The sequence below is a fragment of the Athene cunicularia genome (assembly GCF_003259725.1).
Source record: "Athene cunicularia isolate RWA chromosome 14 unlocalized genomic scaffold, athCun1 chr14_part1, whole genome shotgun sequence".
Classification (NCBI taxonomy): Eukaryota; Metazoa; Chordata; class Aves; order Strigiformes; family Strigidae; genus Athene; species Athene cunicularia.
The window spans coordinates 6634248-6650260 of NW_020799118.1; the positions used below are offsets into that span (position 1 = coordinate 6634248).

Here is a 16013-nt window from a genome sequence, read left to right on the forward strand (position 1 = left end):
GGGGCTCGGGGGCCGCGCCCGGACCCGGCCCAGGCGCACGAAGGCCGGTCCCCTCGGAGTCGAAGCAAGTATTTTAAAAACGTCAGACGGTGTATTTTTTTTTTAAATATATTTAGTGAATGTTAGTTTCTTTAAAATGAAGACAGAAAATATCCCAAAACACATAAAAACACATTAACAGTGTGCTACTGGCAAATTTCAAGTAATAAACACAATTCTGTACAGAAAATCCTTATGAACAATCTTTAAATAAAGGAAACAGTAGTCTACTTAGAAATACTGCTCCCTCTGAGTCACAGCATCATCATTTCATTTCAGAGAGAAGAAACATGAATTTAAAGGGTACTGACACACTTCTGAATGCTGTGTTTCCAAACTTAACTCTCAAATATTCACATTTTAGAACAAAGAGAACAGTAGTCAAGACGTTTCTACATGAATAAAATTAAGTAATAATGTTAACACATTAAAAAAAGAAAAAAGCTACTCCCACAGCAGTGAGGCTGGTACCTGAGCAACGGCTTTCCCTGTGACAGATATGCACCGCTCGGTGACCTGACTGGTGGTCTCTTCCTACTCCCAGTGTTTTTTCAGAGCTTTTATCAGCTTGTTTTCTCTGAAACAGTTTGTGAAGCAGCGTTAACTGCACTTGCTATTCAGAGCAAAGCAAGTATCAAGTCTCTTCTCTAAATGTATTTAGAAAACTGATTTCAAACCCATGCCATTATTTTATTCTCCTATGCACTATTTCAAAATACTGTCATAGGTCTCTTTTCCCCCCCCAATTCTTAAAGCATAATTTGTAAAAACAGTACAAAGTTCTTATACAGAGTTTCAGTCCTGATCACAATTTACCCAAAGCCCTGAAAAAATAGGGACTTAAACTCCAACAACCCTGAAACTGTAGCAGCAATAAAGTGCCCTACCATATAATTTTTTGGACAGGTCTAACAGGGTATAAATTAGCTAAATTTCTGCTCTTGGAAACTTTCAGGGCCACTAGCACAATCGGGACTAAGACCATAAGTGTCTGTTACATAGACAGCAGTGCCAGGGCGTTGGTCAGCTGCTCGCTTTTTAGGTGCTGCAAATGCTTCTACTCTTATCTAGTGGTTCTGGGAGTTTCAGGAAGTCAAGTTCTTCTGGCTTTTTGTGGATTTCAAGGATGTCTCTGAGCTTCTGTTATCTTTCTGATTAGGAACTGCTTGTCACGACCCTCCTGAAAGACAGAATAGAAAGTATGCTCTAGATGAACAGAAGTAGTAAAGTTACCTATGAACAGGTCAGTTCTTTATTAGAAATAAATAAAAAAGGTGCATCCACCACACTATACTCTAATTAGTGGCTCCCAGCACGCTCTCAACTGCCTGAACAATTTTAACATACTCTTGACTCTGTTTATCTCATGTTAGGTCACATTAATAGTTCTGCATTGAGCTCAGTAAAAGCATCTCACACACCTAAAAACATGCTTCCAAGAAGCCTAACAACAGTGAACAAACAAAAATAGAAAGCAGGCAAGTACTTTCAGAATTCCTAACTGATTTGAGAACCCTTGAAAAAGCAGTAAGGCTTTTGCTTCTAAATTCCTTACTCTTCAAAAATCTCCTCCCAAGAATGTGAGAAGTCTTATTAGTGAGGCCAGGCTCTGACTAGAGGGAAGGGAAATGGGCGCCTGTTTGTGAGAGCTGAGAAGGAAACAGGTGTGGGTTGTGTAATACGGCAGAGGTGACAAGAAGCACAAGATTCAGGTTCTTGTTTGGCAGAAAAAATACCCCATGCAGATGGGTGGATTTAAGCAAAACAACAGATGAAGAACAGGGACACCGCTTTTCAGAGGCATATCTCACGCATGTGTTGCTGATATGATCAGACCTTGCTGCAGTTGCAGCTGATACCCAAGAAAACCAACTAGACTAAGAAATACTACAGTTATGTAATATGTAATTTCTGAAACATTCCTGACTGCCTGTGCAAACATCAAGTATCCAGAAGACTATGAAAACTGTTTTTCCTTGGCATGTCTGATTACTGACACAACGAAGAAAACTTTAGGGGTACAGAAAAGTGGGTCAAATCTTACCATAACCAGTTGTTCCCTCAGCTGCTCAACCACACGTTTGTGTGCTCTAGCCAAGGCAATAAAATAGAACATAATGAGGCTGCAAACAACAAACCAACATTTTATATTAGCACCATGCAAAACAGAATTAGTCAGAAAATGTCTGTTATGGGCTAGAGGAATTGTCAGTTTGTGCATTTGCTTCATATGAGAAGTGGCTGGAGGGAAAACAAAAAAATCAATATATAGCTGGAGTAGGTTTGGCATAGCTCTGCTCAAAAGCATCTAAAGGTATTTGTGATGCCTGCAGCAGGCAGGAACAAAGTGCTAGGGGTCACAGTGGCACAGCCACTTTCAAATGTTACAGGTCATGTTCTGACAGCTCTCTCTAGACTGTCAGTTCCTGCCCTGCTCTAGGTGAATGTATGGCGGGGGTTGCTCCTCAGAAATTAAGTTTAATGTTTCACTGGAGTAACTCTTTGCTCCCATTGGGTTTCTAACTATGCTAAGCAGCCAGCAATCAGTATGGCAGCCATTCCTTATAGCACATACTGCAGATGTAATCTGTAACCCAGATTATCCACAGTGCATTAAATGATAAAGAGCAGTAGCAAGAACTAGAATGGTACAAATGCCTGTATGATCATGTATTTTTTTTTCCAAATAATATGTAGAAAGTAACAGTCATCCTTCACTTCTTACACATGCTTTATAATAAAGTAAAAAAAGAAAAAATGCAAGCCAACAAAGAGGACTTGATATTTCCTGTGTACACAATAAAAGGTTCTGTTCAGAACACATAAACATGTGTTATAGAAGAAAGGATCAGGTGAAGTCTGAAATAAACTACACAGTTTCTCAAGCGTAGAAGTTGTAGAAAGTATCAGGTAACAAGGCTCCAAGAGCTGAAAACAGTCAGGTTAAACTGAAATGCAAAAAGTTCCATTTAAACGTAAGAAAAAAACCCAGTAACTTTTTACTGCAAGCGTGACCAAACACTGGAATAGGTTGCCCAGAGAGGCTGTGGAGTCTCCATCTTCAGAGATCTCCAAAACTGAACATGGCTCCTGAGCACCTGCTCTACTCAACTCTGTTTTGAATAGGAAGGTTGGATTAAATGATCTCTACAGGTGACCTCTAACCTTATAAATTCCATTATTCTGTATTGAATTTTATCTTACAGAATGACTGTTTTGGGGGTTTAGTTTGTTGTTGGTTTGGTTTTTTTTTAAAGTATGGTTTGTTGATAGGATTTGTATTCACAGGGCCTAACAATACTAATTTGCATAATGATTCACAGTTAACGTTTTTAAGAAAGACAAGTGTGGGATATGGGACATGCAAGAGGAAATGGAATAAAGCTCATGAGTGTGAACACACAGGCAACGACATAAGTATCTAAAGATTCACATGGGCTTTGATGCTTTTGGCTGCAGATGGAAAACCTGGTCTAATAGCTGTTTGGTATCAGTGCAGTAGGAAGGAAATGCACCATGCAGCTGCACGACTGAATCAGGTCTCTGCAGTACTCACCAAATGACCACAAAAAAAGGCACCGCAAAAGCTTCTGATGCTATGCCATAAAGGACCTGCCGCAGACCTGTTGGTAACCCGAGTACTGTTTCTGGAACAACTGCCCACGAAGTGTTAAAATTCCTGAAGGGCCCACATGCCTTGGAGGAGGGGATACTGTCAAAGCACCAGAACAGAAAGGAGATGCTACACCAAAATGTAAAGATAAAATAATCCAACATAAGCCCAGCACCATTTTCTTGATGGAGTAAAAGTGTCCTTTACCTTTAAAACTGTAATCTTTGTTTAGATGAACTAAGTTATAATTTGATTTATTACACACTATATATTTTATTTCAATTTATCATTCCAAAGTTGTGTGTCTATTTTTAGAGAACTGATAACCTTAGAACAAATGTCACCTTAGTTGTTAGAAGTTAAAGTTAACTGAAGTTTAACGTAGAAGTTAAATTGTCACTTACTGTGCTATGCTGACTCCTAAAGGAATAAAAGCCAAGATGAGCCCAATCAACAGCACCACCAAGAAGAAAAAATTGGAACTTGATGCTCTAACAGGCCTAGCTGCAGGTTTACATGTGTGTATCAAACTGATCTGAAGAGAGAAAGTGAGCAAGACTGTTACCAGTACATCTACATACATACGTCCAAGTATATTTTCCCCATCAACTGAATTTTCCATTCTCAAACATGCTACCAGCTACCACACAACCATCCTTCCTTTGATATACATGGACTAAAAGGGGCCAAGACAAAAATGCTTTACATTCTGGTATAAGTCAGTGTCTCCTATTTTGAGTAAGAATCTGATCCAGAGGGCCTCATACACTTGCACAGAGGTAACTGACATAGTCCTTTGGTGTATGATCCATGGCACAGCCACACTGTTCTCCCACATCTTCACTGGATATATCCCATCTTGTAATAACTACAGTATTAGTAAGAACTTGAGGCACAGAAGGAGCTGTGTGGTCATAGAGCAAAGCTTCTGATACACAGAAATCACATACTGAACATCCAACCCAGCCTGCATTTTCCATTTTACTTCCAAATCGCTAGCAGCTTGACTAAATTTTGTCCAAGTTCTAAGCTGTGTTGCTAGTAAATACATTAAAAGGTTTTATTAAAAAAAAATTAGTTTAAAAATAATTGAAGTAGCTATTAAATGTTGGCTTGCTTGATTTCAAAGCAAAATTCTACCTTCTCTTAAAGCAAAACACCTACAGAAAATGGAATACCATTACCTCATTTCCAGTACACTGCCTCCTTGGCTGTTTTTAGGGGGTTTTGTTTCTTTTAAATCAACCACATACTTATATTACAAAAATCACAGATGTGCTCAGTTTTGTTCATTTATCACACATCTTCATTACCTTTTTAATGTAAAAGATGATGAAGTACTTTATAGTTGCTATTGCAGGGAGAAGTGGTGAAAAGAAGGTTCCAATCCAGCAGATAGTCTGCCCATAAATGATATCCAGGACATTGTCAGAAATTTCAAATTCCTGCAATCCACACCACTGAACTGGCTTGCAAGAGCAATGAGTAACTAACAACCTAAAACCAAAGAATATCATTAGTTCTAAATTGGAGTTATAGACCCTAGCTGAATTCTAACACATTTGGAACACACAATGTTTAGTATTTAAGCATTAGACAGCATAGCAGAAAAATGTCTGAAGTAAAACCAGACTCAAAAATAAAAACTTACACAGCCATCGGAATAGCAAACAGGTGTTCAAACCACCAAGTATTTTAAAACTGGTAATCTGGTTAGAAATATGGGGAATTAATAACAGAAAAAAGAAAATGCATTTCATATGTCATTTGCAAAAGTATGCTCAAAAGGCAGATACTTACTTTCTAGGAAAGCCCACAAACAGAGTCACAGCAAGAATTGTAATAAAATCAAATATCATCAGTTTATACATTTCTTGCCCAACTTCAGATTCCCAGCACTACAAAAGCAAGACAGGATAAAAAAAGATTAGGAATCTAAGTAACCAGTGAAAAATACATCCATCAATCACTAAAGCAACAAATGTCTCAGTTAACACTGTGAAGTTCAAATTGTACTAACTCCCATTTCTAAATTATTTACGTGTTTCAGAGCTTCCATGCCAAGCTTTTTGTTTGTTTTGGTTGGGTGGGTTTTTTCTTATTGGAGCAAAAGGCAGTAACACAATTGTCTCCAAACTAGCGCTACCTCAAACAATCCTCATGGTAGTCAGAAAGCCTATGCTAAACAATAGTCTGCCACGGGACTAATTCTAATCAGAGTTTTAGACAAACAAAATTTATACATGAGAACTATACTGGTTTGCACTGAGCTGTATGAATCAACACCAGGTATAACATGAATGGCAACCCCAGGTCTGATTCTAAATACCTCTAGACAAGCAAGTCTTATGGAAAACAAATCTGTATTCACAAATTCAGATGATTAAAGACCAAGATAAACCTGCTTACAGGATAGAGTTTGTAATTGTATCCACAGGCCTTACACTTGTCAGTGGCACAGTAGGAGATGTGACTCCACAGTGAGAACAAGAGAACACCGATACCGGCCAACCGCATGAAGACACACCTGGAAGAAAGGCAAAACCCGATTCCAAACCTGCCAAAAAAGAACCATTCTAACACCTGGCTCAATATTCACAGGAGTCCAAGGGAGGCTGGAAACACAGAAGGGTTGTACAGAGCTTTAATGGAATGGCCAGGTAGACAACACACACATTTCCTTCCTTAGTAGTAACAACTTGCTTTTCACCTTCCCGGCTTCAGGCTATAGTCCCTTGTTTCCTTTTTCAGTATTGTTTCTAAATCAGTCATTTCAGATGCAGATCTGGACCCCGCAGAGGGCTGACATTCTCTCAAGTACAGTCTGAGGCCAGGTAACAACTCTGTGTACAGCATTTCCCTCTCAGGTGGCTTCAGGCATTCAGATGCACTTAGTCAAATCAGAAAAACAAAGCACAGGGGCTTGCAGAGTTCAGGTGCTTCAACCCAGATCGTACTGCCTTAAGGTGACAAACACCAGTTCTTCGTGCTCTCAGACTGAAGTATCTTCTAGCCCAAACCTTTTTACTACTGTCTCGAGCAAAGCTGTGCTTCAGTCACTGCTGTACACACACATTTGTTCTTTGAAGGAACTGCTGCATGCAAATCGGTGTGAATCCACAACTCTGCAACCACAACTTCTCTACTGACTATTCACGTTGTTGAAGATGTCCAGATCACACAGCTAAATGAGACTGAGAGAAAAACTTGGACACTGAAATAACTGTACTGTACTGTCATCAAAATAGGAGATTGTTTCCACATTTAAAAATAAAGTTTCCAACTGAGTGCAAGTCAAACAATGCCTGCTTGGCTTCCAGTGGCCAGGCCCTCCACAGCAGAGTCCAACCTCTCTGATCCTTGATATTTCAATGTTTACAATATTTATAACCTGCCAAGAACAAGTTCTTGAAACATCAAAGGCCACAACAAAAACGTCTTTACCTTATGAGCTTCAGCCTGATTTCAAAGGCTGGTGAATAATCTTCAAATCTGATCAGAAATGAGAAAATCTGAGGAGCAATGAAGTTGGCCAATGTGATCACTATGGAAGGCAAATACTGCACTATGAGATTAGACTGGAAGTTCACACTGCTGACATCCTATACAAGAAGAGATGAGAAGAAGATAATACTCAAAGAAACACACCTTCCTGACATTGCACTCCAGCCACCCACCAGCCTCTCCTGCCCAGCATCTTTTACTCTGTCTTAATCCTCCACCTGTATTTGGAACTACAAGCCTGACCACTGCTATCTACCTCCGCAGTTTGCTGCCACACACTCTTGCTTTCTCCTGCTCCTTTCACCAGTAACTCCCTCTGCCTCCAGGTATGAGTATTTCTGCACTTCCCCAAAGCTTCTGTTTGAAGAGGCTCATCTCACCAAGGCTTGCATTTGACTATGTTGTCTAATGCAGCACTAAGGCTACCAGCTTTTACACCTATGTCAAAGTGCAGGCACTTTTTAAGTTATTCTCACTGGTGTCAAGCAGCTTCCCCGACTTTCCTATGATCTTAACAAGCTTCTCTATCTACTCATTTAGGCAAGGTTAAGATACCCTTATACATAAAGCCCACACTGTGTGAAGCTGGTTTTTAAGTTGTTCAGTGTTGTGCTATCCTCCTCCTCTGCCCTCAAACACCTCCAACACAAACACTTCTTTAGACCCCATTTCCTGCTCCTCCCTCTGCAATCCTGGCAGTTTACAGAAGTTAAGAGTTAGGTCCACCGCGAGCACAACTTTCCCCATGCAGAGCCAGTGCCTGTCACATCACCAATGAACAGAGGGGAGAGAAAGACTTTGGTCTCCATTCACATCAGGCTAATTCAACCCTGGGGTCCCACAGAGAAGTCAATTGCTGTTGCAAAACTGTTCAAACCTGTCAGCAAGTTTTTCTGCTTCTGAACCAACCACCATCCTTCCCATCTGCTTGTCCTGCCAGGGGTGAACAACCCTAGCCAACCCAATTCTTTCCAAGACTGATACAAGAACTTTTTCTTCTGCAGAGTGCTCCGTGTTCAGAGCCTTCCTGTTTCCCCACACAGCTGTAACTCAAGCCACAATACAGATCATAATCTTTGCTCTCCCCTTCCCTTGCTGTTCATTTTTGCATCTGAACAGTGAACCAGGTCAAGAAACTGATCACGATGAAGTTAGTTTTAACCAGGTCAGTTCCCTCAGCTAGTTCACTTCCCGGACACACCATTGCTTGTACTAGCAGATCACAATGAGGTGAGAACAATTACACAGGAAGGAAAATGCAGGCTGCTTTTCTTGTCAGCTGCATTAGCTCCAAAGCACACAACACTAAATCCTCTGCAAAGGGAGACATCACTGGGGCTTTTTTTGCACATGGTTCTCATCTTTCTCACTCTCTTCTACTAAAAAAATTCTAGGTCTGTAAAAAACATTTTCAGATCCCTTGTATGAAAGGTGCTATATTAAGATACTTGACTCTTTCACAATAGTTCCTCCTGTTGTAATCACCAGCCCTGACTCATTCTGTCTTAATGTCATGTCTGATACTTACACTGGAGCTTTCTTGAGAGAAGACAGTTGCTCTGTAAATAGAGTAAAAACATCCTGATAGAACTGCAATGACAATTAGATTTAGAAATATTCTCAGAGAGTAGATGCGCAGCTTTTCTTTCATTGTCCTGTCAGCTATTTTTCGCTTCAGTCTTTCTTCCTCCAAGTCTGTCTAGAAACAAAAGAAAAAGGATGTGTAGTTTCTCTGGTGCAGCATACAACACCTGACACCATGTCTTGTACCTCTGGGATGTTGTCCTAGATTCAGCTAAGATAGAGCTTTTTTTTTTTTCCCCTCTTAGTAGTTAGAACAGTGCTGGGTTTTGGATTCAGTATGGGATTTGGTATGAGAAGAATGTTGATAATCCACTGATGTTTTTAGTTGTTGCTAAGAAATCAATGACTTTTCAACTTCCCAGGTCCTGCCAGCACACAGGTAACACCAGAAGCTGGGAGAGAGCACAGCCAAAACAAAGGACTCAAATTGGCCAAAGAATTATTCCATATCATATAACATCATACTCAGCATGTAGATAAGGGTTGATCAGGAAGCTCACTCTCGCTGCCGGGATTGTGGTTTCAGGATTCTCTCCTTCTCGGGGGTCGCTAGCCAGGAGTGGGCTGGGCACTGGTCAGTGGGTGGTGAGCATTCACGCTGTGAATTACTCACTTGTATTTTCTATACTGTCATTATTATTTAATTTTATTTCACTTAAAATGTTTTTCTCTCAAACTATGAGTTTCCCTACTCTTACCCCTCCAATTCTCTCCCCCATTCCCCAGGTGGGGGCTGGTGAGCAAGCAGCTGCACAGTGTCTGGCTGCCAGTCAGGTTTAAACCACGACAGATGTGCAAATCCATAGTCAGCTCTAGGAGGGTCACTCCACTCCCTGCCCAAGCACACTGAAGTGCCTTTTCACTGACACAGACAGGTCCATGCAGGAGCAGAAGCCCCTGTGTGCTCAGTCTCCTTAGGCTGAGGGCCCTGTAGCCAAAGACAAATGTCTCACAATCCTCTTATCCCTGCTATATCAGCAACACACCTCCCCGAGGACAGAAAGCCAGTTTATCATGAGAGACTGATCTCAGATAGCTTGGTACTAAACTCTGAAATGGGTAAATGAGCCTGCTCATCTCCTCACTGCTGCAGGCAAGTAACTAGTCCTCACTGCTATGGCTCAAACTTCTTTGTGAAGGAAAATTGGGGGATGGCACAGAGACAGTCTTGAGCATCTGTCATGCAGACTTTTTATGTCTCACTTCAGCTGATGTAAAATACAGTATCACCTGTGAAAGCAATTTAACCTGGGCAAACCACAGATTAGCCAAGTATTTGCTGAGGATTTATTTGCATCAAACAGTAATATTAAGGGGCAAGTTCTTCTAAGGTGTGAGCTCTAGAAGCAAAAGTGTGGTAAGTGACAGAAGCTCTGGTTATATGCTGAAAAAAGATGACTGAACTTTACTAAAGCAGAAAGCAACTCACTGTAATTTATGAAATAGTTAATTACTGCTTTGTGGTTTGAAGTGTAAGTATCTTTTCAAAGAAAATTGTTTCACTACACAAATCTGCTTCCAGTGTACAGAAAGCAAAAAGAAGGTATTGGTTTCACCAGAAAAGCCTTTCAGACAGCTTTAGGATTTGGGAAATCTATTAGCTGCCTCAGCATTTTGTATGTGCATGTGTCAAAGACACCTAGTGAAAAGCTTTCGGTATCTTCTTACTGCAACAATTCTCTCAAATTGTATGAAGAGTACCATCCGAACTTTATTCCTCCCCAAACTACCACTACCACACTGCAGACTTACAACCCAGTATACTCAAACTGATTCCCAACAGCACAAGGGCTTTGCCTACAGCTGGGATAGCTTTTCCTGTTGGATTATGCAGGCACTAACACAGGAAACCCGACTGGAGCGTGAGAAGAGGCAGATAAAACAAGCAGCTAATAGGCTGGCTTCAGTCTCCAGCGGATGGGGGAAGAGCTGTCAGCCTCCGTGACAATCCCCCTCATGTTGCACAATTCTAGCTACCTAGAAAGCAGGCAAGAGGATGTGGGTTGCCCTGCCCCCAGTATAAACTAAATTTATCCTTCTTACTCTTATTCCATTATCTGCAGAAATATGCATCTCTCCTTTTTAGCCATTTAGAAAAATGAAGGTTACTCACCTGGAGCTCATACTGCAAGCTGCGATGTTTTAGGCGTGCTGCATTGAGATCTGTAATGCAAAAGTCCCAGCCTGCAAAGACTTTGTTACAGTAACTCTGAAACTGATTTTCATCATGCACCAAGTTCTGCTTAAATCCTTCAACAGACCTAGACAAAAATGCCACTTTAATTCATTCATGAAGAGACATATTTTATTCACAGAAAACTAAAGAAGAAAACACACCTCAAGCAACCTGGCTTGTCAAAGACTAAACGACCCCCACTCTGAGCCAACAGCCACATTTGCTTTGTATCAGCAGGTCTCTGGGAAGCTTTCAGTGTGACGGTCTGCAGCAAAGTCAGCTGAAGCCATGACTGTCACAGGTGACATCCCTCTGCACTTAGTCACAGTCATACCTTCTCATCTCAGCCAGGGCTGCCCCCATTCTGCCACCAGCTGGCTCAGGAAACTGAGATTGCCAAAAAAAAAATCCAAACCAACCCACCCAACCAAAACACTCAGAAGAAAATCCTACAACTACTGTATAGTTGAGAGTCTTTTATTTATGTATACCTATGAATAATACTTCAATTTTTTTTTTATTTTGCTGGCTCAGTTTCCCAAACACAGACAAAGGCTACTGTGGCACTGCATCCTCAAGCAAAAGATTCTCCATTTCCCTATTAAACAGTTCTGGAATACAGCATGTTTCCTACAAGCAAGAATGCAATGTAAACTGTGCAACAGGCAGCAGTAAATAAACTATACCAATATCTTTACCTTACTATTATCCAGACAAGACTTAATGCAAGGTAGCCAAATGTAGCCAGCAGATATGCTAGTGGCAAGTTGTACCTCAGGACACCGAGCCATTCAGTATCTACTGTGTAATAGCCATAAAACAAACTTGTCACTTCAAGGAACCCCTGTGAAAACATAAAGTTTAAAGAGAATTTGTAACAGTAGCAGCAACAGCCCAGTGAAATACAACCTGGTATTAAAGCAATCATTTTTTAAATTTAAAACTACTGTTGTGGCCCCCAGCAAGCTACAACAGTCTGTAGCTTCTAAATACTGTCACTGCTTCTACTTAACTAATGCAGACACTATGTGCCTAAAATCCCTCCCCTCTCCAATCAAAGAGCTCTGTGACAAGGAGATTGAGACCCTACACAGAGAGCACAACAGGCAGCGTGCTCCAGAATACGTAACGTTCAGCAGCTGGGGAGGAGAGGCACAGGCTGCGGCACGTGGCCAACTAGGCCTTGTGGACGCTCAGTAAAAGTCAGTGTGAAAACTCCCCCTTCACACAGATAATAAAGACTAATTTTACTCCAGTGATGCATATGTCTTATTTTTCAAAATTACCAAAGCTTCATTCCCCAAGTAAAATGTTTTCATATTTTACATGCTATGCAAGACACAGAAACTTAATTTAAAAAAACCTAATTACTTACAGTGCCACTGAGTAAATCTTTCAGGTAAGTATAGAAGTAAACAAGTCCCTTATTATCACTAGGTACATAAACTGTGCAGTGGGTCTCTGTCAAAAGAAAGGCAGGAAAAGTCACTCAAATGGTAATGCCCATTAAACTGCAAGATCAAGTTAACTCAAACATAGCAAGTTCTTATATTATAAAAGCATTTCTTTGTTCTGGGAGATGGAAGAGAAGCTGATGGAAAGGGAGAATCTTACAAACCAAACAACAGCAGTACATAGAGAAGATATTTACCTATGTTCTTTAGAGGAATTTTAGCAAAGTTGTTGCTGACTATTCCATATTTAGAAAGGATGCTGGGAAGGGTAACAAAACCAAACATCAGGATAAAAATTACAAAATTCAGCCGGACCAGAAAACGCAGGAATAAGAAGTAGGACTGGATGCCAGTACCAAATTTCTCTAGGAATAAAAGAAACGTGTCAATAATTAAGACAATAAAATCACTGAAAATACAGAATGAGATCATCAATTCAGTTACACTGAGTTAACTGATAAAACATTACTAACGCTAGTTTTAACTATTGCAAGCTTTTAGCAACATAACTGAAATGGAAACGTGACTTTTAAATAATTTTCTCCAGTAGATTTCCTTCTCCCCCACGATGGATTTTCTATCAGCAATAATAAAGGAAGCAGGTAACTTCCTAAACATACACAGTTACATCTGAAACTACGCTCACACACAGAAAACTACCAGTAACAGAAACAACTTGAAAGAGAACAAATTGACATCAGACAGTAAATACCTTCTATGCTGTGCATATCATGTCGCCAAAGCTCCAGGTAAGATGACAGCTCCTTGACTTCTTTGAGGATTTTTTTACATGATTTACTGCTAGCTATTTTCCACTGCTTCCATCCAGATGAATGCTTTATATCAGCCTGCTGAATGTCCCTAAGAATCAAGAAATACAGTTACTGAGCACACAAGACTTTTTCACTACATGTAACAGGGCGTAGAACAACAGAACCTGCTTGCAGCCTTCAGAGAGATAGTAGTGCTAACAGTTGGAGTAACACACACTAGCTGTCCCTGTTGCTCCTCCTGATAACTGTGACATCAAATTAATTCAAATATAGCAAGTCCTCTTGCAGAAAACACTCACCTCAAAGAAAAAAAAAATCCAACTGACAATAGTACAACACAGAAAAATATGTAGTTGAACTTCCCAGTGGGATCTCAGGGCAGTTGCTGTTAGTGATTTCATATTTACAAATGGCTGGAGAAAGAAGATTCTTTCCTAAAAAACTTCTGACCAGAGCATCTGCACCAAGAGGTTCTTAAAAAATTTCTCTAAAATATTTAGTTTTCCTCTTTTAATGTTATAAATGCAGCTGTTCAAACCAGAAAATTATTATTTTGTAGAAAATTCACAGATCTCAAAATCAGAATCAAATGTCAAAATATGTTGGAGGAAAAAAAGTAAAAAACATACAGAGAACTAAAAGAGGCTTAAATATTTCATTTGGATTTTATAATTTTAACTTTTATATCACATTCTAGTACATAACAGAAAACAAATGTCATTATTTTTAATTATTAAGGTTTTGTAGCATTTTCAAAAATTCTCTGGCAAGTGCCAACTCAATTTCAGAAGGTATTTGTCAACGTGTGTGAGGGTGCAGTGTTCTAATAATAAGCTACAAACAAACACCGACCACGTGCCACAAACTGTCTAGAATTTTTAATCGCTTCTCACATATATTCTCATACTATATACACACATTTGCATTTTAAAAATTAATGTGTGGTCAGTGACAGCATCAAGGCAAATTCTTAGTCGCTCAAAATTTGCATTTTGTTTTTTCTTTTAAGAAACCTCAAAACCAGCCCAAACTTCCCAGAGACATAGCTTGAAGACTGTCATATATGCAGTGAACCCTGTTCCAGTCTCTGGGCAGCAGTTAAGCACTCATGAGATCACCGTGCTAAAGACAAAGGTTTCAATTTTAAAAGACTTTGTACACAACCCTACTTGACTCACTGCTGCCCCATGCCACTGCCATGTGTACTGTATGTTGATGTTCCCACATCCTTCTCAGCTGAAAGTAAAATTAGAATTAAACCCTATATGCAACAGTCAAAAAGGCAAGAGATAGGTCATCTTTAAGTGCAAATACAGCTATTCTCAAAAGATTTCATTTTATGGAAACTACAGGTTGCAGCATGTAGTGTTTGTTAAACAAGAACTTTGGAGAACTATCTGGCATGTTTGGTCTGCATTTTAAGTAAAGGCGTGGGCTGCACATTCATCTGTGTTACAGAAGTTGAGTGTTCAGCTTTCAGGACATTTATATCAAGTGTTTTGTGTTGGCAGCTGCTCACAATACACACAGATTGAGTGCCAAGAAGCCCCACCAGAATCTCTCAGTGCTAAAATGTGTAAACAAGCTTAGGACATCCCAACTCCATTCCTAACACACACCATGGCCACAGGACTGCAGCAACTTTTTCTTGAAGAACCCAGCTTTAAGATACCCCAACTTCAAATAAAAATTCAACATATTGAGCACCTTCCTTTACCATAACCTAGGTCTTCTGCTGTTCTTTCTCTAAAGGATGTAAGGTTAAACTCAACTCCAGGGTCAGGCTGTAATCCATTTCTCACTGCTCTTGCAAGCGAGTAACTTGCTCTCTGTAGAGCAGCAGACATTAATTGTACTTTCACCTCTCTCCTGATTCATAACCACAACTACAAAGTACCCGATTTAAAGGTGCAGCTGTTCCCTGACAAGGTAAGATCACATACTGTACCATCCCTCCTCAAGGGAGCTTTTAGCCTAGCAGTAAGACATGAGTCAACAAGCAGAGAAATACAAGCAGGGCAAAGCATGCTCTTTGCAATCCCCTCCCTGCTGAGAGTTACCATCAGAGGGGCAGGAACTGCTTACGGCTCACAGCAGAGAGCAATTTAAAAAGAGATATGAGTGGAAGAAAAAAAAAAAAAAGAAGAAATGGCCCTGGAAAGCTTTTTTCAACCGTATTGAGCCACACTAGAGAGAGCACAATGTGTTTTGGAAGAACTGCTGAGAAGACTCAGGAACAGCAGCACTCGCACAGCAGAAGGGGGTTGCCGATGACAGGTAACCCGCAGCGACCTTCAAAAGCATAAAAACCCAAGGCAGGGAAAAAAAAAAAAAAAGCAATCCAGTAAGAAACGCGTTTGGCTGCTACAGGTAATTCCCAGTTTTGACTCATTTTTTCCAATTCAATCTATTCCTGCCCCCAGTCAGCTACTGCCTCACGCCGCACCCAGCCAGGAGCGCCCAGCCGTGCCCCTGCAGCTGGGGGTGCCGCAGGGAACCCGCCACGTTTTGGCAGTTCCTGGGCAGCTGCTCAGAGTGAGATGTCACAGGGTGAGCCCAATTCCGCTTCAGCCTTCCATCGCACCTTTGCTGTCTTGGAAAAGGTAACTTTAAAAATCCCCGAAACGTGTGAAGACTCACCTTAATCTCCTCTTCTCCGCCATACACCGGGGGTGTTCTCTGGCAGGGAGCTCCGCCGGCCCGGCTCCCTCCGGCTCCAGCCCCCAGGCCTCCACAGCGCCCTGGGGGGCCGCCCGCCGCTCCTGGCGGCGCCTCCGCGCCGACTGGTAGCTGGGCAGCTCCTGCAGGAAGCCCACAGGTGCGGCGCCGCGCGTCTCCTCGGGCAGGAACATCCCTGCGGCTGTCTCTTA

General features: G+C 41.0%; 1 protein-coding gene across 1 annotated transcript; it reads right to left on the minus strand.

The window, feature by feature from the left end:
• Nucleotides 1-773: 773 nt before the first annotated feature.
• On the minus strand, nucleotides 774-16000 carry TMC7 (transmembrane channel like 7). The gene is made up of 15 exons (XM_026859237.1): nucleotides 15784-16000; nucleotides 13083-13231; nucleotides 12568-12735; nucleotides 12292-12377; nucleotides 11615-11760; nucleotides 10854-11001; nucleotides 8685-8855; nucleotides 7097-7254; nucleotides 6062-6179; nucleotides 5453-5550; nucleotides 4966-5149; nucleotides 4057-4187; nucleotides 3596-3751; nucleotides 2084-2162; nucleotides 774-1219 (listed from the first exon to the last, which is right to left on the minus strand). Exons 1-15 carry the CDS (start codon nucleotides 15993-15995, stop codon nucleotides 1160-1162), a joined length of 2064 nt encoding a protein of 687 aa, XP_026715038.1. The 5' UTR covers nucleotides 15996-16000; the 3' UTR covers nucleotides 774-1159.
• Between the last annotated feature and the right edge of the window lie 13 nt (nucleotides 16001-16013).

Bases quoted from the DNA above. Each gene is read 5' to 3' on its own strand.
- TMC7 (XM_026859237.1), bottom strand. From the start codon at position 15,995: ATGTTCCTGCCCGAGGAGACGCGCGGCGCCGCACCTGTGGGCTTCCTG. The intron at 6,180-7,096 runs GTAAAGACGTTT...CCTTTCTTCCAG, and splicing joins ATCAGGCTGAAGCTCATAAG to GTGTGTCTTCATGCGGTTGG. The intron at 1,220-2,083 runs GTAAGATTTGAC...TCTGTCTTTCAG, and splicing joins TGAGGGAACAACTGGTTATG to GAGGGTCGTGACAAGCAGTT.